Source organism: Helianthus annuus, chromosome 9, assembly GCF_002127325.2.
Source record: "Helianthus annuus cultivar XRQ/B chromosome 9, HanXRQr2.0-SUNRISE, whole genome shotgun sequence".
In the NCBI taxonomy this organism is placed as follows: domain Eukaryota; kingdom Viridiplantae; phylum Streptophyta; class Magnoliopsida; order Asterales; family Asteraceae; genus Helianthus; species Helianthus annuus.
Genome location: NC_035441.2, coordinates 175,305,685 through 175,330,372, shown reverse-complemented (window position 1 = coordinate 175,330,372; position 24,688 = coordinate 175,305,685). Strand labels below are relative to the sequence as shown.

The window sequence follows — 24,688 nt, the reverse complement described above, 5'->3', positions numbered from 1 at the left end:
TATAAAAATATATGTTATAGATGAAATACGAGTGTAGATTAAGGAATAAGGATAATTAAATTATTTGTTGTAAAAAGAATGACTTATGTAAAACGATCGAGTAAATATTTAAAGTTATGTATCAAGATAAATAATATAGAAAATGATTAGATGCTAAATACTCTTTGAAGATAAATATAAGTGTAAGTTTTATGCTTCTAAGGTTGAACGCACTTTAAAAGAAAATCAAATTTAAACGAAGAATATGTATGTAAACATATAGTAAATTACATACATCTTTTAATTTTATTACTCTTTTATACACAAAGATTGATCGACTATTACCATAAACATAAAATTACTTTAAGTTGTTGTAAAATAAGTCTTAACATACAAAATATTCTAAACGTAAGAAGTGCAGAAGGCCGCTGCCACTCTCAACTATCACCTTGACTCCCACCACTCATAACTTGACACTTTGTGTGGTGTCACTCCGGTTGTGAGTGGATTTTGGCGCCCTTTTGTCTTTTAGGAGCAGATTCAAATGCAGTCATTAGTAATTCAGAAAGTGTTAGCCTAATATAACCAACAAGGCAATAACACAAGTCAAATACTAAGAAATGTTCACCTGCGGGGTGACACAACACACAAAGTGTTAAGTTGGGAGTGGTGGGATTCAAAGTGATAGTTGAGAGTGACAGCGGTCAATATTCAATAGTTGGGAGTGATAAAATCCAATAACAAAAAAAAAAAAAAAAAAAAAAAAAACTTAGTTCACTTCTTATGTGAAGGACATTTTATATCTTAAGAAACATTTGTATTTAATCTTTATATATTATAACGGGAAAGGTTCTATGTAGAACACTAAACATTGCGAAAAACAAAATGAATCACAATTTTTTTCAATACTAAAAAGCTAAAAAGTAAATGAAAATGTTACAAATGCAAGATGATTGTTTCTCAAACTAGAATTCAAAACAAAAAATGAAAATTTTTCATTTTTTATATAGTTTACACATATGTATTTTATGTGTAGGTTAAATTACCTACATTTATGTAGGATATGTTTAGGTATAAATATACGGTTTTTTTTATGTATAGATAATACACATATGAATATAAAAAATATAAAATTAAAAAAATATGAACAATAAATTGCAAAATTTAGTGATTTAGAGTAGTTCTTTTTGTTCTCGCAATAATTAGTATTTTGTAATGATCCTTCTCATATAATTTTATACTATATTATTATATTTAAATTTTGATTATTAAGTCAAAATCTTAGTTTTGAATATACATGCATTTGGTTCTACTCAAAGGTAGCATTTGACGGTAAGGCCATGTGTAGTCATAAAGCCCTTTTGTGGGCGTTATGCGACACGTGTCGTGCCACGTCACACAGGGGCTTTATGGGGCGTTATGTCACTAGAGCCCGTAGTCATAAAGCCCCTACCTCATCATAACGAAAGTGTAAAATGCAGGGACCAAAGTGTAAAATGCAGGGACCAAAGTGTTTTAATGCAGGGACCAAAGTGTAAAATGCAGGGACCAAAGTGGAAAATGCAGAATATTTAAACCCTTTCTCGCGCCGCGAAAATTTTCACGCCATTTGTTTTTTTTTGGGCATAACGCCCAGGGGGGTGGTGTGGGCGGCGCTATGTGGGCGCTATAGCCCCACTTCGCGCCCCACTACGTTCAACCTAATTAAAGAGATTAAATGCATAAGTATAGTGAGACTTTTGGGTTAAAATGAGTCTTGATTAATTGTCATTCTCTATACATAGTTGTTTGTTATGGTTCCGTCTTTATCTCTCACAATCTGCATGAAGCATACAGCTGACTTTTTGCAAACAGAAGTTAATGCTTCTTGCTGGCTTCTTTTGACTCTTTGTTGAGGTTTTCATGAGAGAGAAGCCATTTCTCTTCCCCATTTTTTAACTCATTTCTTTGGTCAGCGTGTAAAATCGTCACCGGCCACCTCTTCCTCATCTTCTTCTGCTCTTTATCTCTTTCTTTATATCTATATATAGTCTACAACCTCTTGCTGATCCCAACCCAAAGACTTCACATTTCTCTCTCAAGTTTATTCACAAGAAACTATAACACACACACTAACACACATAGAGAGTGTGAATAATATTCAAAAGAAAAGATTGATCTTGAACACCAACTGGCTGCTAATTCAATGGGAAGACCACCTTGTTGTGATAAGGTAGGGGTGAAGAAGGGGCCATGGACTCCAGAAGAAGACATAACTTTAGTCTCTTATATTCAACAACATGGTCCTGGAAATTGGAGATCTGTTCCTACTAATACTGGTATGATTATTTCTTATGATCTTGTCCATAAAATAAATCTTTTTCATTTATTTGATTGATTTTGGTTTTTGTTTTGTTTTTTTTTTTTTTTTTGGTTACATTTATTTGGGAGGTGGGTTGGTTAGAACATTAAATTCATGTTATTTATTGCATCCTGCAACTTTCTTCAGTGATTTTTTAACCTTTTCTAACATGTTGTTGTGAATTCAGGCTTGCTAAGATGCAGTAAGAGTTGCAGATTGCGTTGGACTAACTATCTTCGGCCCGGTATCAAACGAGGCAACTTCACCGAGCAAGAAGAGAAGATGATTGTTCATCTTCAAGCCCTTCTTGGCAACAGGTAGGGTTTTGAATTTTTTTTTCTCCAAAGAATTAAAAGTTCAATGTTTTATGTCACAAATGATTAATTTTGTTCATCTTTTTTTTTTAATGGCAGATGGGCAGCAATAGCATCTTATCTTCCACAACGAACAGATAACGATATCAAGAACTACTGGAACACACATCTCAAGAAAAAACTGGACAAGCTCAATGAAAGCACAGATCAAGAAAACCACCATCACAATCATCGTCGACAAGGATATTCAAAGGGGTCTCCCTCTCCATCATCATCTGAAACCAACATGTCTAAAGGTCAATGGGAAAGGCGGCTTCAAACCGATATCCATATGGCCAAACAAGCCCTTTGTGAAGCCCTATCTCTTGACAACAAATCCATCAATCTACCAGAAATACCACCACCAAACCGAAGTGCAACTACTTACGCTTCTAGCGCTGAGAACATTGCTCGGTTGCTTCCAAACTGGATGAATAGTTCCAAGAAATCGTCTCAAACAAGCTCCGAAAGCATGGAAACAACACAGACTCGGAGTTCATTGATCAACCAGCAGTTTCAAAGTCCTCCAAGTGAAGGTTATGAGAACCCTTTTCAACTTGGATCCAATAATAATGAAATTCACAACAACCAAAAGAACAATTATTACTCATATTACAGCACTTCAGATGTTTCTCAGTCGGTTTCGCCCGAAACAAGTGTGTTCCAAGATGAAAGTAAACCAAACATTGAAGATCAAATGCCACCTCTTAGTTTTCTAGAGAAATGGCTTTTTGATGATGCTACTGCTCAAGGTGACCTTATGAATATGTCCTTAGATGAAGGCGGTGACTTCTTTTAACCTTTTTTGGTTTTAATCTGAGGGGTTTAATCTATGCTTATGGGTCATGTTTTGTCAGTTCTTCATTTTCTTTTCTAGGATTAATTAGTTGAAAAGTGATGTAAATTAATTTCTAGTGGTTATTATTAGGATATATGGTCATAAAATGTATCTATATGCTTAGTGCATATAGAGTAATAATGCTACTCTTAATCGCTGTTTTTAGGAGGAAACAATGTGTAGCTCCGGTAAACAAGTAGGCAGTGACTGTAAGAGAGTATTATTATAAACTGGAAATTATACTCTTCGTGCATATATAAGTGTGTGACTCTATCTCTGATTTTTACATTATCTAATCTTATTTTCTTACAAATATTAAGTCAATAAATTGAAGATGTATATGATAATAGTGTAGTCATATATATATCTTGACAATTTCCTTGAAATAATGAATGTATTTGGACTGTAGAGTATTTAAATAGATGTGAATATATTGAAATCAAGTCGATCAATTCCAAATTGTTACTTTGAAACAGGATAGTGGATTACGTACAATCAATATGTCTAGTAGATACAATTCTATTTAAATATTCATAATTATCTTCTATCTACGAAGTAAAATTAAGTGTACGTGTTTGAATCATATCTATAACATATGTACAATTCTTAGTAAATCCACTTGCGATAAAAGCTACCGCTAGACCATCAGCAATATGTATGACTCATCTTTCATTAGGGGAGATATGCCATGTCACGTGGCATATCAGGGCTGGCCCGGATTATGTGCAAGGTGGATGACCACACAAGGTTACTCTCCTAAGGCCCAAAATTTTCAATTTTTTTAATATATACGTGTGCATGTGTGTCAGTGTGTGTGTTTGTGTAAAAAAAGCCCATAAAAAATTTAATATCCGACTAAAAAGTAGTAAAACAATAGCGTATTTAGTTTTGACTCATTAAAGGCCCATTTATCATCCCATTACTCGTATTTTCATATATAAATTTATATTTAAGAGCTCATTTTTTCTACTCGCATAGAGCTCTAAAATTCTTACGGACAACCCTTTAACATATTAACATTCTTTATTCATCTTTCACACAAATATTTTCTCAGACATCCACATTCTTTATTCATTCCAACTTACCTTAATTTTCCATGTAATCATCCATCACAACCAGATTAGTTATAATCGTTACATATTATTACAATGTTTATAATTCTATACAAAGGTTCCAAAATTTCCCAAAACTTTACAAAAACTTACAAAATTTTCCAAAGGAAATTGAAACACGTCCCACAAAGTCGTCAGAGACCCATCCATGCCTACGAACACCACAACCAAAAACGGCTATCGACGTACCCGCGATGTCCTTGGCACCTTCATATGTCATTTGCCATGTCACCGTTCATGGGCGGTCTACCGAAAATAATAATATGTTTAAGATACAAATCATGATTAGGGGAATAAACGCACCAATTTGAGTTCCATTTTGCTTATGCTCAAGTTAGCCTTATTTAGAGAGTGTGAACGTAAACTCAGCTTGTTTCAAGCTCTATATCCAAAGTTTAAGTTCTTCTGAGAAATATAATTTAAAGCCGATCTCGAATCATTTAATATTTATTATATTATATTATCTTAGGGCTTCAACTCATTCAAGCACACTCGATTCGAGCTTTTAGCGAGTCGAACCAAAGTGGCTCATGAGCGGGCGGGCTCGTTTACACCGTAAAATGTGATTAACAAACTAAAAATATCTCCTTATGCATTGCAGTTTAAGAAATAAAATAGATTATTTGTAAATTATGGATATTTGTAATTAAAACAAATTAACTAATTTCAATTTCAAAAAAAATATGGTTGATGGGTTATTATTAATCTTTTTGGATTTTCTGTAACTTTGATGGAAAAAAAGAAAATATAGATAGAGTAATAATCGGTATTTAATAAAAACCATTTATTAAGCCGACAAATAATTGACGTTTTGAAATACTTTGTATTACATCTTAACTAATAATGCGAAGGTTTTACTCTTATAGACTACTTAACTTTCATATTAATAAATGCGATAATAATTGTACGAAAGTAATGTGATGAAAGCCTACACATAAGAAAGAGTCTTATATCCTGTACCATAGCCCAGTTGGTAGTTGGGCCGATGTCCTCTTCATCAGGCGCCGGTTCGACTCTTGCTTGTGGCAAAAGGGACAGGACCAGGCAATGATGGTAAGAACTTGTTAGCCACTAGTTGCGCAAGTTCGAGCCTGAGCCGGCCCCGGTTTTCATCTGGCCGTTACTCCAGCGAGGTCTCTCGTGTGAAGGCGGCACGGTTTCCGGGCGAAAGCCGTAGCCAAGTCTGACTACCCAGCGCGGGCCCGGTTAAGACAACGTAAGTCTGGACAGATCTTGGTTAGGATCCCCGATTTGAGGATGTGAATAACCTTAAAAGAAGTTCACCATTCAAAAAAAAATAATAATAATAAGAAAGAGTCTTACCTACCATTTCCACCATGGGTGTTCAATTTTAGAATTGCATCCAAACTATTGAAAATCAAAGCAGGGTAAAAAGCATTGAGACATTGAGAAATATATCATTTACAAGCATCCAAACTAACCCGACACCCACTTGGATATTTTAACGCCTATTATATGTCATGTTTCTCATTTTCCAACAAGGACTCTGGTCTCTATCACATTCGTCGTTCACCCCCTTTATACAACCCGTATGACCTTATACGTGTCGTATAGATTGTCACACCTTGACCCGTAGCAGATTAGATGACCGATGCATGATTGATTGTTCACTGCTGTTTCTTAGGGGAGTGGGGGTGGTCACTAGTGATGAAATTTCATCACTCACAAACATCCAATCATGTTCCGCCATGTCAGCAACCATTATTCTATCACTCACAAGCATTCTTTAGTGGCGGTGGTCATCACTAGTGATGGGATTCCAATGTACAAGTATTAATACACAATGTACAAGTCATACACATACATTCAACAATTCTTCAACGCGTGATAAAATCCACGCGTTATAACTATCACTCGTTATAAACTATGGCGGCGGCGGTGTTCGTGATAGTTTCACGAGTGATGGGCAATCCATAACGGACCAACCCCACTCCCCTGGCTTCATTAGTTCATTCTAATTTTAGGGTTCTAATCTAAATTGTTATGTGTGTAGAGCATGTTTGATAAGTCTCCATAAGAAGTTAAATAGTTTTTTGAATACGATTTCATTCTGATATTTGTTATGGTTTCATTAGTTCATTTTGATTTTAGAGTTTCATTCAAAAATTTATTTGTAAAGATTGTTTGATAAATCTCCATAAGGGTGTACGGGGCGCAATCGGGGAGGCGTTCGGTGAAGCATTTCCCCGATCGGGAACACCGCCGCCATCCCCGCGGGGTCCCGAATCGGGGATGAAGTTGGGTGTGGGGTTACCGCTTGAAAATGCACGCTGATCGAGATTTGACCGTTGCCAACGGTCGTTTTTAATAAAAAAAAATCAATTTTTTTTAAAACAATATATATACTAACCAATCCTAATTCATTTTTTTACCACATTCACAACAAACCCACACCAAAACTCTAAATCTTTTATATCTTTCAAACACAAAATGGATTCCAAGTTCCCGTTTCTTTCTACCATACCCGACTTTCCCGACGATGGAGATGCGTCGTCAAGCGATAGTAGCTTAGTTTTCTTCCAAAATCTCATCCAGCAAGCGGAGCTACTAGACACGGCATCGTCTAGTAAAAAAAATTATGTCCGTCGGGATCGTGTGGGGGGCCACGAGACACTCATGGCCGATTATTTCAATGAAAATCCAAAATTTAGTGAAGATACTTTTCGTCACAGGTTTCGTATGTCCAAGTCGTTGTTCCTAAAAATTGTTAGTGACGTGGAAGCGTATGACGAGTGGTTTCAAGAAGGCTTAGACGGGAGAATGAAGAAAAGCTTTACACCGTTGCAAAAGGTTACTTCGGCAATTAAACAACTTGCAACCGGTAACCCACCAGACGAGGGGGACGAGTATTTAAATATGTCTGAAAGGACCTCTCGTGAGTGCCTTGAATATTTCTGCGAGACGGTATGTAAAAGGTATGGCGGTGAATTCCTACGTAGACCAACGAGCCACGACATCGCGCTATTGTATCAGGCTCATGAGGATAGGCATCACCTACCTGGTATGTTAGGGAGTCTGGATTGTACACACTTCGTTTGGAAAATGTGCCCCACAGAATTGCGTAGACAATACATGAGAGGCGATCATCAATACCCGACGGTTATGTTAGAAGCGGTAGCGTCTCAAGATTTGTGGATTTGGCATGCTTTTTGTGGGCCAGCGGGTTCACAAAACGATATCAACGTGCTGCAACAATCTCCGTTATTTCTTGCTCAACGAAATGGAACGGCGCCAAATTGTCCATTTCAAGTGAACAACCATTTATACAAACGCGGGTATTATCTTACTGATGGGATCTACCCTACCTGGTCCGTGTTTGTGAAGTCTTTTCCATATCCACACGACCCGAACGAAAAAAAATTCAAGAGGCAACACGAGGCCGCAAGAAAAGATGTGGAACGGGCGTTTGGTGTGTTAAAGTCGAAGTGGGGAATACTAAATCGTCCAATGCGTTCGAAAACGGTGAAAAAAATAAGGTCCATCGTGTATACGTGCCTTATTTTACACAACATGATTATAAAAGACGACGGAAGGGCGATAGCACCGGTTCATATTCAAGATCCTCCAGTCGAACCCGTCTTCGATGATACAGCCTATACGGAGCTCATTGACGAAGACACGCATTGGAGGCTAAAACACGATCTCGTTGAGCATCTCGGAAGTTTAGATTTGCCTCACCTTGAAGTTGATTCGGACGAGGAGTAGTTTGTTTTTATATTTTTTTAGGTTGAATGTATCTTTTTTTCTAGTTCGAATGTTTTTTTTTTAATTTAATGAAATGTCTTTTATTTAATTTTTATTTTTACTAATCTTTTTTTAATTTATAAAACATGCATTATTTTAGAATAAAAAAAAAAAAACAACTCCCCTAATAGGTGAGTGCCGCCATCAAAAAGGGGTATTAGGGGAGTGTATTAGGGGAGTTGACGTGGCTTGATCTGATTGGCTATGTGTAAGATGGGGGACTCACCTATTAGGTGAGCACCCCTTACACCCTAAGAAGTTAAAGACTTCTTTTTCATTACAAGTGGTTTACCTTAAGCTTAAATGTTATTTGTATTCAATCAGTTTCACTTGTGTTACTGGGACTTTATTATACACAGTCAAGAACGACACATCCATCTTTCTTAAGGATTTTGGTGGATCCTGATGACTTTACATTGGTATGTATCTTATTAGTAAATATGTTCGTATTTGTATTAACATTTTAAACAATAAACCATTTTATTAACTATAATCTATCTTTTGTTAATAAACAATTAACCTAGGGGACACATGATTTGCGACATTTTTTTCTACGCATGTCTGATCTTTTCCCTGATTCATCAACGAAACCTTCAACATAGCCTATTTTTTCAGTCCGATTTTGACTAATAAATTGTAAGATTTCCACTATAACTAAGATGCATTCTTGATTTTGTTGATACTGTCTTCGAATAGTTCCGTTTAACTTCTTTGTCAAAACCCTAACAAAGTCTAAGAGGTTGACTTTAATGTAGATTCATAGTGATGTTTCGGCAACTGTTATTCTTTAGGATAGAGGTTGATTCATCATCATCTGAAGCTGTTGCACTTATTATTGTTGGATAGGATGTTCAATTGTCGATTAAGATTCAACGTTACCGTCAAGGTACGACCCAAAGAGTTACACTTTGGGCAACGAACATTTAACGGTGTTTTAATTGTTAATCACCGGATCACGAAATAATAAGCGTAATAAAAGAAACGGGTAATTATTTAGAATAATTATGGAGAGCCCGGATTAATATTATAATTAATTTGTTAATTGTAAATAATATTAGATAATTAAAAGTAAAGAGATCATTGTTATAATTATGAGATAATTATGTGGAGTTGTGATTAGATTATAATTCTAATGTTGATTTTAAATAAAAGATATACATATTATATTTTTAATTACTTCCAATACAATCTCATGTATGCATCCGTTAGACATATAAAAAGGGATATGCAAAGGGAGTTATTTTGGATCTCGAATACTATTTCTGATACTTGCTCTAGGCTACTGCCATTGAAAATAAGAAAAGAACAAAAGGTTATGTAGTCAGCTTTTGCTTTCTTTTGTCGAGCAAGAATAAGAAAATCACAAAAAAAAAAAACAAGTCGTCACTTCAGCATAACAGGAGATCCGAGATTTCGGTAGTGAGTACAAGTGAACGTGTTTGTTTCTTTGATTACGCAAAAAGGTAAGTAAAGTTTTTGAACTTTATTTTTCTTCAGTTTAAAGGTTTCGTTTGAAATTGTTTCAAACGAACAAATATGATTTCGTGGTCAACGATCATCTAGCGAGATCGTTCGTTGAACCAAGGTGTCTTACTTGGTAGTCACGATTCTTTAATTTTTATATAACCTATTTTGATTGTAATGAGATCACTGGTGGATACGGTTTAGAACCGAACCTCGTGTACATGTTTTCCGCTGCATTCAGTTTGTTTGACAAATTGATTAAAATTATTTTCTAAAAGTTACACGAAAATTCCAACAGTGGTATCAGAGCCACCTTACAAATCAAAGTAGGTTATTTTATACATGTGTTTGTAGATCTATAAAATAGTTATAGGATTGCATGCTTAAAATCGGGTAGATTTGGCATAGGATCCTGTCACGTATAATAGTTATAGGCAAGTTTTATTAAGGCCAAACATGAACACTTGTCAAAGTTCTCTTTGACAAAATATTTGGCCTTAACCTATTTCGTTTAGCTTAATGATCGTAGTATGCAAATCCGGGTCTAGAATCGTTTTTCATAACACGTGTACTAAATTAGTTTTTGGAGCTACACGCGTTAAATTAGTTTAAAGAAAAACGAATATATTAAAATAATTATTTTTAATATATACCAAACTAAAATATTAAAAAAAAAACGTAACTAAACACTTTATTTTAAAAATAAAGTTAAAATTTTGTTAAGTCTTTTCGTTACAATATCTAAAGGAAATTTAATTTTTCTTTATATTAAAGTTTTTTTTTGGATTGGATCTAAGATTAAGTGGGAGCACAAAAGGGTTTGTGCTACACTTAATGGGCTCGGTTCACGTTCTTGGGCTCGAACGAACCGAACATATTATGAACCCGGAATTGCATATTTATTTATTTATTTTGCGTTTTGCCATGAGATGTTTATTACGCCATAAAATTAATAACTAATACACGATCATTAAAACGACAATTTTAATAAAAGGTTTATTAAGTATTGGATAGGTAATTAAAATAAACAGTTTATTTTAAAATACAAAAATCAAAATTGGTTTTACAAAATTAAAGTTAATTTGAAAACCGTAATTAATAAAAGTTATTAATTAAAATAAATTTGCGACACGACCAACTTAGATTAAATAGGGTATTTAAAATTAATCGGTCGAGTGATTGAAAGGTGTTTCAAGTCGTCAAAAATTAAAACGTAAAATTGATTTTTACAAAGGAATTGTATAGCCTATGTTCATGCCATAGGCCGTACAAGTATTTTAAAACGACCCGAACTGGTAATTTTAAAATATAACCCAAATTAAAATCGATATTCTACGCCACCCTAAATTAAGAACACCCGAACTGATCTATCCGAACCCCTGGTGCTAGTGTTTACCCTGCATCCAGGCCTACGGTTTTGGTTAGGGGTAGTTCCGCGATTTCCATGCTTACATGGGCCAGGCTACAGTTCTGATTTGAGGACAAATATCACTTTTGCGACACGAGAGCGAATGTTAGTGTTTACCCTGCATTCGTCTTCTACGGTTGTGAAAGTGGGTGTAGTTGGGGTTAACGTACCAATGCTTGACAACACTCGTCATGCGACCCCAAACCGAGAATTATGTAGCTGACACAATTGGTGATCGTCACCTACCCTTCAATCTATGCCAGTGAAGAGTGCTAAGTCCATTCACTGAGTTATGGGGAGATGGGATCTCATCCTAATTCCTAAAATTTTGTATATCTTGGGTCAAAATTGAATTAGGTTAATGCATGAAAATTACTAATAAAATTTTCTTCTAAATTCTACAGATGTCTACAAACAATTCTGATAACACCAAATTCTCGCTTAAGTCCATCCTTGAAAATGCTAAACTTGATAATTCTAACTTCATGGATTGGTACCGCAACCTGAAAATTGTTCTCAGGGCGGAGAAAAAGGCTTATGTCCTTGAAGGACCAATTCCCGAAGCACCTGCTGCTAATACGGGTGCAGCCCGTAGGACATGGGAAAAACATGTTGATGATTCCCAAGATGTGACATGTCTTATGCTTGCTATGATGATTCCAGAACTTCAGAAGAATCTGGAAAACTTGGGCGCATATGAGATGAGTGAGCAGCTGAAAAACATGTTTCAGCAGCAAGCTCGTCATGAGCGTTTTGAGGTGATGAGATCTCTCATTACATGTCGCATGCAGGAAGGTACTTCGGTCAGTGCTCATGTACTGAAAATGAAGTCTTTCGTTGATCAACTGGAGCGTCTGAACGCACCCCTTAGTAATGAGTTAGCTACGGATGTGATCCTTAACTCGCTACCCAATTCATATCATCAGTTCGTAATGAACTATAACATGAATGGGTGGGAAAGAACGATCCCAGAGTTGCATCAGATGCTAAAAACTGCTAAGACAAACATCCCAACTAAGGGCAATCCAGTGCTGGCGATCAGGGAAGGAAGAATTACCAAGAAGAAGCAATCCAAGGGAAAAGGCAAGGCGAGTAAGCAAGACAAGGGCAAAGGCAAAAAGGTTGCCACTCCGAAGGCAAAGCCTCATAAAGATGCCAAGTGTTTTCACTGTGATGAGATCGGGCATTGGAAGAGGAATTGTCCCAAGTACCTGGCTGAGTTGAAGCTTAAGAAGCTGCAGATTGGAGAATCCTCAGGTATACATGTTATTGATCTATTTTCCTTTTCGAGCAAATCTTGGGTGTTTGACACTGGATGTGGTTTTCACATTTGTAATGATTTGCAGGGACTAAAAAGGATTAGGAAGCTGAAGCAGGGTGACTTAGAGCTGCACGTTGGGAACGGGCAGAATGTTGCTGTGAAGGCAGTTGGAGAATTTATTCTTGAATTACCTTCTGGATTGTTTATTACTTTAGACAATGTTTTTTATGTTCCTAGTTTGACTAAGAATATTATTTCTGTTTCTGCTTTAAGAGAACAAGGTTTTAATTATGCTTTTGATATTGTTAATGGTAGCATTTCTGCATTTTTAAATGGTGTGTTCTATTTTGAGGCTAAGCCTCACAATGGTGTCTATGAAATAGATACTTCTAACAGTAGATCAAATAATATAGTATGCTCTCTTTCCTCTAAACGTGTTAAAACTAGCTTTAATCAAACATATCGTTGGCATTGTCGTCTTGGCCATATTAACATCAATCGCATGAGGAAGCTCCAGACCGCAGGGATTCTAGAATCCACGGGTCAAGAGACTTATGATTTATGCGAATGTTGTCTAAGTGGCAAGATGACTAAGGCCCCTTTAACCGGAACTAGTGAAAGGGCTAAAGACCTGTTAGGACTCATACATACTGATGTATGTGGTCCATTCAGAACTATGTCAAGGAATGGGGAAAGATAGTTCGTTACATTTACTGATGATTATAGTAGATATGGATATGTTTATCTTATGAAGTTTAAACATGAAACCTTTGAAAAGTTCAAAGAATTCCAAAATGAAGTACAGAATCAACTAGGGAAAACGATTAAGGCACTTCGATCCGATCGAGGTGGTGAATACATTAATCAAGAGTTTGATGAACATCTCAAGAAGTGTGGGATTATATCCCAACTAACTCCACCCGGAACACCACAACTTAATGGTGGTCTGAGAGGAGAAATCGAACCTTATTAGATATGGTTCGATCAATGATGTGTCGTACAAACTTACCACACTCCTTTTGGAGTTATGCTCTTGAAACTGCTACACGTCTTGTAAATATTGCTCCTACTAAAAAGGTAGAAAAGACGCCATATGAGATGTGGCATGGTAAACGACCTAAAGTCTCTTACCTTCGCATATGGGGATGTAACGCTTATGTTACCAGTGAGTCTTCGGACAAACTTGATCCTCGCGGTGAAAAAGTTGTTTTCATTGGATATGCATATCCGGTTGGTTATTATTTCTATAATCCTACTGAAAATAGAGTTTTCACTAAGCGTCGAGGAACATTCCTAGAGGATGAGCTTATGGCGCGAGGAATTGGAGATAATCTTGTGGATCTTGAGGAAATTCGAGAACCACAAATTGATCAACCAATAGTCGAATCTACCTCTCAACAAAATATTGTTGAACCTGAACCTGAGAGGATTCAGGAATCTGATGTAACACTAGGCATCCGCAGAAGTACGAGGGATCGTCATGAACCTAATCGGTATTCACCTGATAGGTACGTCTTGATAATAGATCAAGAAGAGCCCTCAACCTACAAAGCTGCGATTTCAGGTAACGAATCTGAAAAATGGCTCTAAGCCATGGGCGTCGAGATGCAATCCATGTATGACAACCAAGTCTGGGATTTGGTTGAACTTCCTCCCGAATGTCGGACTGTAGGAAGTAAATGGGTTTTCAAGTTGAAAACAGACATGGATGGAAATGTGCAAACCTATAAGGCTCGGTTGGTTGCTAAAGGATTTACTCAGACTCAAGGAGTTGATTATGAGGAAACCTTCTCGCCAGTAGCCATGCTTAAGTTTATTAGGATTCTACTTGCCATAGCCGCGTATTATGACTATGAGATATGGCAAATGGATGTTAAAACCGCGTTCCTAAATGGACATCTTACAGAAGATGTCTATATGGAGCAGCCTGAAGGTTTTGTAGATCCTAAGAATCCTAAGAAAGTTTGCAAGTTGAATAAATCCATTTATGGATTGAAACAAGCATCTCGAAGCTGGAATCTTCGTTTTGATCAGAAAATCAAACAGTTTGGTTTCATTAAAAACGAAGATGAGCCGTGTGTTTACAAGAAGGCAAGTGGGAGTTCTATTACTTTTCTAATCATGTATGTAGATGACATACTTCTCATTGGAAACAATATCCCGATGCTGCAGGATGTTAAATCCTGGCTTGGTAAATGTTTCTCAATGAAGGATCTTGGAGAAGCTGCTTATATTCTGGGAATTAAGATTTATAGAGATAGATCTAAGCGGCTACTTGGACTTAGTCAAAGTACGTATATTGATAAGGTCATTCAACGTTTTTCAATGCAAGATTCCAAGAAGGGTCTCTTGCCAATGGCAAGTGGAACCGTACTGAATAGTCCTCAGTGTCCCAAATTGGACAAAGATAAAGAGGATATGAAAAAGGTTCCATAGGCCTCTGCTATCAGTTCCATCATGTATGCCATGTTATGTACTAGATCGGACGTATCGTTTGCTCTGAGCTTGACTAGCAGATATCAACAGAATCCTGGTAAAAGTCACTGGATTGCTGTGAAAAATATCCTAAAGTACTTAAAAAGAACTAAGGATATGTTTCTGATATTTGGCGGTTTGGAAGAAGAGATGAAAGTAAAGTGTTACACTGACGCAAGCTTCCAAACGGATCGTGATGATTCACGATCGCAGACAGGCTATGTTTTTACTTTAATTGGTGGTGCTATAACTTGGAAGAGTTCTAAGCAAAGCGTGGTGGCCCAGTCGACCACTGAATCAGAATATATAGCGGCTTCAGAAGCTGCTAAGGAGGCTGTTTGGATGAAAAAGTTCATTGCTGATCTCGAAGTTATACCAAGCATACAGAAGCCTATCGAGATATTTTGCGACAATACAGGTGCGATTGCTCAGGCAAAGGAACCAAGGTCGCATCACAGCACGAAGCATATTCTCAAAAAATTCCATTACATACGGGAAGTTTTGGAAAGAGGAGACATCGTAGTAGAGAAAATTGATACTGATCAGAATCTAGCGGACCCGTTTACTAAGCCTATACCTCAAGTGAGACACGAGAAGCATGCTGATTGTATAGGTCCTAGATATGCTAGACAGTGGGTCTGATTTTGTAATTTAGTAATCTGGTGCATTTTGAACTGTAAACAGTATTTTATGTTTATTTGAATTTAATGGTTGAATGTCTTTTAAACTATTATATTTGTGTTCAAATATTAGTACGTTAAGTATCTATGAATATTGTATTCTAAAATGTCCGTAGTCTATCAGATTCGTGAGAACCAATCTGGTAAAGACTATTGTGAATTAGATGGTTGATCCATATCATGGATACTCAAAGTGTTGAGAACCATATTCACTGATATGATTAGTTGAATCATATTGGGCGTAACTCGTTTCAAAATGATCTTCATGGATCTTAGTCATAAGACATTTTGAATAGGTACGATCATTGTATCCTTAGACCTGCGGTACATACTAGAACTAACTTAAATGAATGGTTGCTCTTTGATTCTATCTAACGTTGTACGTAACTGGCAGTAATAAGGATAGTTTTGGGAATGATCTGAAGTTTAGTGGGAGTTGTTTGTAGCCAGAGGGATCTGTGCTTCTATACTTAGGAGAGGAACACTCTGGCGCCTTTCGTTGATTTGAACTGGTGTTAAACGCGTGGCCACGCTCGAACTAGTAATAGTTTGATAAACCACTTAAAATCAGGAACGAAATTAGAAATGGTTGAATAATATATGAGAATGAATTGGATCCATGTCTCATGTTCAACAAGTGTTCAATACAGAGGGATAAATGAGTTGATAACCTGGCTATATTATTTGCATAACCAAAGGTTTGATTAGTACAAAGAATTAGTTGACATAAATTTGTCATACCTTGTCGGGGGCAATATGATGCAGCTAGGCACCCACTATTGTCTACATTGAAACTTAATCGGCCAATCGACCAAGTGGGAGATTGTTGGATAGGATGTTCAATTGTCGATTAAGATTCAACGTTACCGTCAAGGTACGACCCAAAGAGTTACACTTTGGGCAACGAACATTTAACGGTGTTTTAATTGTTAATCACCGGATCACGAAATAATAAGCGTAATAAAAGAAACGGGTAATTATTTAGAATAATTATGGAGAGCCCGGATTAATATTATAATTAATTTGTTAATTGTAAATAATATTAGATAATTAAAAGTAAAGAGATCATTGTTATAATTATGAGATAATTATGTGGAGTTGTGATTAGATTATAATTCTAATGTTGATTTTAAATAAAAGATATACATATTATATTTTTAATTACTTCCAATACAATCTCATGTATGCATCCGTTAGACATATAAAAAGGGATATGCAAAGGGAGTTATTTTGGATCTCGAATACTATTTCTGATACTTGCTCTAGGCTACTGCCATTGAAAATAAGAAAAGAACAAAAGGTTATGTAGTCAGCTTTTGCTTTCTTTTGTCGAGCAAGAATAAGAAAATCACAAAAATAAAAAAAAAACAAGTCGTCACTTCAGCATAACAGGAGATCCGAGATTTCGGTAGCGAGTACAAGTGAACGTGTTTGTTTCTCTGATTACGCAAAAAGGTAAGTAAAGTTTTTGAACTTTATTTTTCTTCAGTTTAAAGGTTTCGTTTGAAATTGTTTCAAACGAACAAATATGATTTCGTGGTCAACGATCATCTAGCGAGATCGTTCGTTGAACCAAGGTGTCTTACTTGGTAGTCACGATTCTTTAATTTTTATATAACCTATTTTGATTGTAATGAGATCACTGGTGGATACGGTTTAGAACCGAACCTCGTGTACATGTTTTCCGCTGCATTCAGTTTGTTTGACAAATTGATTAAAATTATTTTCTAAAAGTTACACGAAAATTCCAACAATTATGTCATCGGATGATCGTATACTCTAGGTATTATTATATTTTTGAATCCTATTAGTATGGTATACCGAAGAACAATGATACAGAAAAACCATGATTCAAATACATTTGTCAAGTTAGAGGATTCATTCATGAACCATATAAGCACTTCCAATAATACTATCACCTCATCAATTTGAACCCTATTATTCAGATAAGGCTGGGATTAGATTTGGTGATTTTTACCACTTTACTTACAAATGAGTCGATTTGGATTATTTTACCCTAACAGATCGAATGGGTAAATGAATCATCATATACTCCAACTCTCCAAGCAATATTTAATAACTGATTTCCCATGCATTTTTTTTAAACCAGTCTTTGGAAATATGTGGTGGGAGACTAACTGATGTTGGTGTTACATCACTTTTTTTATCTATAGAATTGTTCTGAGGATGAGCTTTCTATGGCTATAAAGCATTATATACTTTAATAGCTACTTTTGGTTCACTTTGTGTAATGCTAAAACTTTGACTATGAAAACTAGTTTGATTTTTTTTTCATATTATTGATAAGAAGTTATTGACATGTGCGAGCTCGAGATCAACTTAGTAAAAACTCAAACGAAGTCAAGCTACTCGAGATCAACTTAGTAAAAACTAGAGATCAACTCAGTAAAAACTTAAATCAAGTCTAGGTTAAATGAGCTTGTTTTAAGCTTTTAGTGAGTTGATCTCAATAAGCTCATGAGCTGCTTGATCAGTTTATACCCTTAAAGAAGCCTCCCTCTTTGACACATAACAACACATCCTCCTTCCGTGGACACAAACTTTCTATACTCTATCTCCTAGCCGCCTTCGCAATGTTCATTGATGCCTATCCCCTTCACCTAATCCATGGAGATCCTTTAACCATTTGCATTCCATGTGCCTTAAAAGGGAATTTTGGTAGATAAAATTAACACATCGCAATCGTATATAACCACATCTCACATGTATAGCATTTCATAAAACACTATGAACGGAAAACAAAGTTGTATCTAAAAATTAGAAGAGTAAATTACAAGTTTTGTCCTTTATGTCTGTACCAAATTGCAAGCGGTGTCATTTGCCTTTAAATTTGACGAGTGTTGTCCTTAACGTTTCAAAATCTTGCACATTATGTCCTTTGAGCCTAACACAGTTAATTTTTTCTGTTAAATTAGGGTATTTTGTAATTCTAATAAGCAAATAAGGGTACTTTTATTATTTTATGTATTTAGTTAAAAAAAAATTAAAATATATTAACTCAAAACCGCTCTCTCTTTCTCTTCAGTACCTGGTCTATCCCCCTCTCTCTTCTTTTTCTCTCTCTCTCAGCAATCACAGACCCACCGTATGCCACCACCAAATTGATTCGTCGAAGAAAATGACAGCGGCAGACACCCAAACGGCAGCGGCGCTCCGGCAGCCGGAGGTGGGCAGTTAACGAGGTTTTGTAACGGCGGCTGACGGATTTTTGTAACCGAGAGCTTTGGGGGTTTTACCTGCAGTATTAGGTTGATGAGTCTTTCGTGTGCCACTGAGCCGGTGAGCTTTTGTATATGCCACCAACTCATCACCACCCTTCATCACCTCCACTAGGGTCCCCAAATTACACACTGTATGGCTCACACATCTGAGAAAATATATTGGAAGTTGAAGGGTGGAGTTTGTTCAAGATGTTGTTGTTACCATCACATCCTCCAAAAATCCAACGGAAACCCTAACCTACCACCACAGCCGTCGGAGCTTCTGCTTCCGCCGTCACATCGCTGCTGTTACCATCACATTTCCCTCAATTTCAGACTACCTCAGTTTCGCTTAAACGAGTTACAACACTTCGGCTCTGTTAACTTAGAGACGGTGTTACGAGATCTAAAACCCCGCAATTAACTTAAAATCTCTTCGATTTAGGTAGTCGATTCATGTTTCTGTTCATCATACTTTCATGTTTGATGTGTTATTCTGAATCTAATTATTAAGCTTTAATGCCTAGTTTAAAATATACAGGGAACCATTTAGCTTTGGAAAGCTGGTAATCATATCTTCTTTGTTGATTTGTTGCAGCAAAACCCAATTGCTAACATAAATTAGACTTTCATGTTTGATTTTTGTAGTTTGAATGTATGTTTGCATTTGTTGTGTAGTGGTGGGAGGTTGCAGCAGTGGGTGGTGGGAGGTGGAGGTGGAGGTGGTGGTAGTGGGTGAAGAGAGAGAGAGAGAGAGAGAGAGGGGGGGAGGGAGAGGAGGGAGAGGGAGAATATATTTTATTTCTTACACAATTAGTCCTTTAAATATCAACTTATCTACTCAAAGATGCCCTAGGGAGGTAAAATGACAAAGATGCCCTCATGTGCAAGTCACATGACCATATTTAACAAAAAAATCTAACTGAGTTAGGGCTAAAGCACATAATGTGCAGTATTTTGAAACGTTAAGGACAAAACTCGTCAAATTTAAAGGCAAAGGAAACCGTCGCCAACATCTTCACCACCGCCACCACTTCACCACCGTCATCTTCACCACCGCCATCATCACCACCACTTCACCACCGTCGTCATCACCACCGCCATCATCATCACCGCCATCGATTTAGGGGGTTTTGTTGCAGAGGTCGATTAGGGTTTTGTTGCAGAGGTCGATTTGGGGGTTTTGTTGCAGAGGTCGATTTGGGGGTTTTGTTGCAGAGGTCGATTAGGGTTTGCAGAGGTGGAGGTGGTGGTCGATTAGGGTTTGCAGAGGTGGAGGTGGTGGTGGCGGAGCAGGGGTGGTGGTGGCGGAGCAGGGGTGGTGGTGGTGGCAGAGCAGGGGTGGAGGTGGAGGTGGTGCCAAGAAGAGGTAAACCTCTGCTTGGAGAAGCTAAGGTCTCATCTCTTCCCCAAGAAGAGGTTGGGGAGAGGTAAAAAGCACTTCTCGAAAAAAAAAACAAACACTCTACAGCACCTAAACCTTTTCCCGCGTCTGCACGGTGCAGACAGAAGAGGCCAGGAAGCTCTTCTTCCAAAAAACAAACACCACCTTAATCTAGTAAGACCATGAGTAGATGTTTACCATGTGAAGAGGCAAAATTCGTCATATGATGTCCACGTCAACATGAATGAAATTACATTACTCCTCAAAAGATGTAATGGTGTAAATCAAACAAAACCAACCAATAACAACTTTCCATATACACACATTCACTCTCTCTCATAAAAAACATCTCTCTCTCTCTTCAATCTCCTGATACAAACCGCAAAGTCAACATACTTTGTCTCTTTCACATGCTTTCACATACAAGGAGCCGATGAACCCCATATAGTTAGATGTGAATTGAGATTTCACATGACCAATACCCATGGTTGACAAGGGTTAGATTTAAGTAGTAAAAAGAAGTAATAATGTATATATTTTTTCACATGATTTGTTTATGTGGATATCTACCTATTAGTTTTTACAAGTTCATCACATGTTTGTTGTTTTCAAGACTTTTAATATCTTTTTCTAACATATATTATTTATTTTGTCGGACCAGACTTATTAACTCAACAAGTTTGTTTTAAGCTCAAGGTTGTTTAAGTTTGATTAATTGAAATATTTGACTAGTCATCTTGAGTTGCTCATTAGCTGAACGACTTTTACCAGATCGTTTCCACTCTTAGAGCATTCACATCCATTCCACCATATTTTCACCTTAAATTATACTAAAAACACTAAATTTTCTCTCTCTCTTTTTTAATTAAATAATACCTTTTATACTTTTATCATTACCTTTTCTCTCTCCTCCACTCACAACCACTTTCAAAATATATTAAAAAATTATAGGGGGTGAACAGTGTCCCCTCAAATATACAGATGAACAGTAACATTTTCTCTCTCCTCCACTCACAACCACTTTTTATACTCTGTATGATAATGTCTACTCATTCTCTTGAATTAAAACTCAGATGTTTTTTGTTTACTTTAAATAGGTTTTATTAACCTTCATGTAGAGCAGCTCATTGTATGATAAATTTGTCAATATATATTTTATATTGTATGAATTCATTTTTTCATTTTTTTGTCAAATACAGCATTTTTCATACATTTCAGAAAAACAAATTGTTCATTGACAAGTCGATCTCAAATCATACATGTAATTTCTAAAAAAAAATCAAGCTTGCAATATGAACATATATCATATGAAGCATCCGTTTAATTAATTCATATATAAAACTATATATGTGTTCAAATTTAATAAAAAAAATTCATATTTATATGATTTCTTGTATTATATGGGTCTATGAAACATTGTTCTTGCACGTTACGCACGTATTGCCCTAAATTGCACGTTACTACTGATGTCGAATTATACATCAAATGTGCCTTTTTGCAGGACAAGTAGTTTAACTCACAGGATGCCCAATATGCCCTCCCATTGGGTAAAAGAAAGACAGATGCAAGTTGCTTCTGAAGTATCATACTCTAATTACTTTGGGAAATTGCATTATATGGCTCTTAAATGCGCAAATTGTATGTGGGAACAGACGTTGACTTTTTTTCTTTACAATAAATTTGGACTTATTTTGGGTTGCCAAAGTCAAACCTCATGATTTCCAGAAAGAAAGACGAAAAACAGGATCTTATCAACAAATTTTAGTCCAAACAAATATGAATATTTAAACATGTAGCTTTTTATTTAAGAAATGTTTGACGGCCAATATTTTTTGGATCCACCGGGCATGAAAAATACGAGCATCCACTTTGCGTACGCTCCATCCATGGCCGGCCCTGGGTGGGCGGGGAGGACCACCGGCCAGGGCCCGATATTTCGAGGGGCATGTTTTTTATGAAAAAAAAAATCCGATATGTATATGTAAAATATTTTTTTAATCGGGTACATTCATACAAACACCAATATAGGCTCTCTTACAAAACTATTTTTATGGTTTAGATTAGTTATTAACCCCTTTGTCATTAGTTTTAGGCCTTTAGTGAGCCAAATACCCAATTTTGTTAAGGCCTAGGGGCATATTTTTTCGAGCTCGAACAGAGTACACGAATTCTCAGGGCCGGCCTTGGCTCCATCTTTCATCCTTCACGCAAAGATTTCTTAAACAACCTATTATCATACGTTCATCTTAACTCATCATCAGATTTTACATTTATTTTTCTGAGTTAAATGCCATTGTAGTCCCTGTGGTTTGGGCCATTTTGCCAGTTTAGTCCAAAGGTTTCATTTTTAACCTGTGGGTCCAAAAAGGTTTCACAGTTGCCATTTTAGTTCACTGGGTTAACTTCATCCATTTTTTCTGTTAACGAGAAGGCCAATTCGGTCATTTTATATGGCTAATTTGCCCTTTTAGTTAACAGAATTACATACAAAATGACCGAATTGGCATTCTCGTTAACAGAAAAAAAATGGATGAACTTAACCAAGTGGACTAAAATGGCAACTGTGAAATCTTTTTGGACCCACAGGTTAAAAATAAAATCTTTAGACTAAACTGGCAAAATTACCCAAACCACAAGGACTAAAATGGCATTTAACTCAATTTTTCTAAATCAAATTACTTTTATACTAAACTATTTATCAAATTACTTTTATACTAAACTATTTATATATTTTGTTGCGTAAACTAATCAAATTATTTTTATGCTAAACTATTTATATATTTTGTAGCATAAACTAAAATAATAAATATATACACAAACTTATAAAAATATACATGCAAGTTAATATACAAATTCATCAATCTTATTACAAAATTAAACATAACATAATTTTTATTGTTATTAATTAATAAATTTATTGTTTAAATATTAATTGATAAGTTATATATATATATATATATATATATATATAATATAATATAAAATTTGTTAAGCTTTCTTATATAAGGCAATGTGATATGCTATAACGCTCATGTCATGTGGCATGGATTTGGGGGGGGGGGGTACTTGGACGTGAAACACCGCCCCAAGGGGTGTGATGGGCAAGCCTATGAGAGGAGTAACGAGCGCGAAAAATTAGGGATGAGCTCGATACCAAAAATCTCGAAAAATGGGTACCGATATTTAAAGTTAAAAACAGATAAATACTGGTACCGAACCAGTACCGTACCCACCGGTACCCAAAATGCCAAAACTCGATACCAAATCGGTACCGAAAATATTTCGACTCAAGAAATTCGATACTGATGCCCAGTACCTGTTTATCCCTAAATTACATACCCAATTACAAAAATTCCATTTTGCCACATCACCTTAAAACAATTGTAAAAGGGGCCCACACCTTCATCGGTAATTAAAAGCGAAACCATCGCACAAACAGCCAGTCTCACTAGATTTTGAGTGCATACAATCACAAGTGCAATTTTAACCTTAACTAGTTTTTTACTGTGGCCGCGTGGCGGGGAAAGTCTTTTGTTGTTTAGTCTGTGTTTACATGTGTTTTGAAATCACTACAGGCGCGTTGCGCACAGAACCGCTGATAAGAATAAAAAGAAAATATATAAAAAAACACTAAAAGATAACCAAAAGAAAATCAACCAAAAAAGTTGTATGGTAATGATGTTATTCGTATGAAACATGTGGTCAGAGATGAACAAAGGATACTGGGTACCGGTAGCGAATTTCCAGAACCGAAATATCTTAAGTACCAATTCGGTACGACTTTTGGCGTTCCTGGTACCGGTTCGCTACTGGTTTTTACCTTCATATACCGGTACCGTAATTGGTATTTTTGGTACCAGTACCGATTTGGTATTGGTTGGCACCGAGCTAATCCCTACCCCTGAAACTAAAAAAAGAAATCATTAAAAGTTGAAGAAAATCAACAAAAAAAGTTGCACGATACTGTTGTTGTTCATACGGTACCCGTGATAAGGGATAAGCAAATGGTACCGGATAGCAGTACTTAATTTCCCGAACTAAAAGATTTTCAAAATGAATTCGATACCGACTTTAGACGTTTTCTGTACCAGGCTGGTGTCGGTTTTTACCTCAGGGGCGGACCCAATGGCTTAGTAGTCGTAGCACGAGCTACGGCTCAAGTGCGTATTCGTAGTATATTTTTATTTATTTTTTTCGGTTTTATATCAAGGATACCCTAAAAATAATACAAGGATACCCCTAACCAACCTAAAAATAATACAAGGATACCCCTAAACAACCCAAATTGGGTTCATCGGAATTTCATTCTATCTTTGCCGGAGTTGCAGAGTAGGCGAGTGATGTGAGGTGAGGAAGATAATTGGTAAGATGGTAAATATATTAGTAAGTGAGGGGCATTTTTGTAAT

General features: G+C 36.3%; 1 protein-coding gene across 1 annotated transcript; it reads left to right on the top strand.

Moving 5' to 3' along the window:
• Window positions 1-1,759: 1,759 nt before the first annotated feature.
• LOC118482244 (myb-related protein 306-like) lies at window positions 1,760-3,764 on the top strand. Its single transcript, XM_035977897.1, has 3 exons — window positions 1,760-2,297; window positions 2,508-2,637; window positions 2,734-3,764. The coding sequence occupies exons 1-3, from the start codon at window positions 2,165-2,167 to the stop codon at window positions 3,470-3,472; spliced, it is 1,002 nt and encodes a 333-aa protein (XP_035833790.1). The 5' UTR covers window positions 1,760-2,164; the 3' UTR covers window positions 3,473-3,764.
• Window positions 3,765-24,688: the final 20,924 nt, after the last annotated feature.

Bases quoted from the DNA above. Each gene is read 5' to 3' on its own strand.
- LOC118482244 (XM_035977897.1), top strand. From the start codon at position 2,165: ATGGGAAGACCACCTTGTTGTGATAAGGTAGGGGTGAAGAAGGGGCCA. The intron at 2,298-2,507 runs GTATGATTATTT...TTGTGAATTCAG, and splicing joins ATCTGTTCCTACTAATACTG to GCTTGCTAAGATGCAGTAAG. The intron at 2,638-2,733 runs GTAGGGTTTTGA...TTTTAATGGCAG, and splicing joins CAAGCCCTTCTTGGCAACAG to ATGGGCAGCAATAGCATCTT.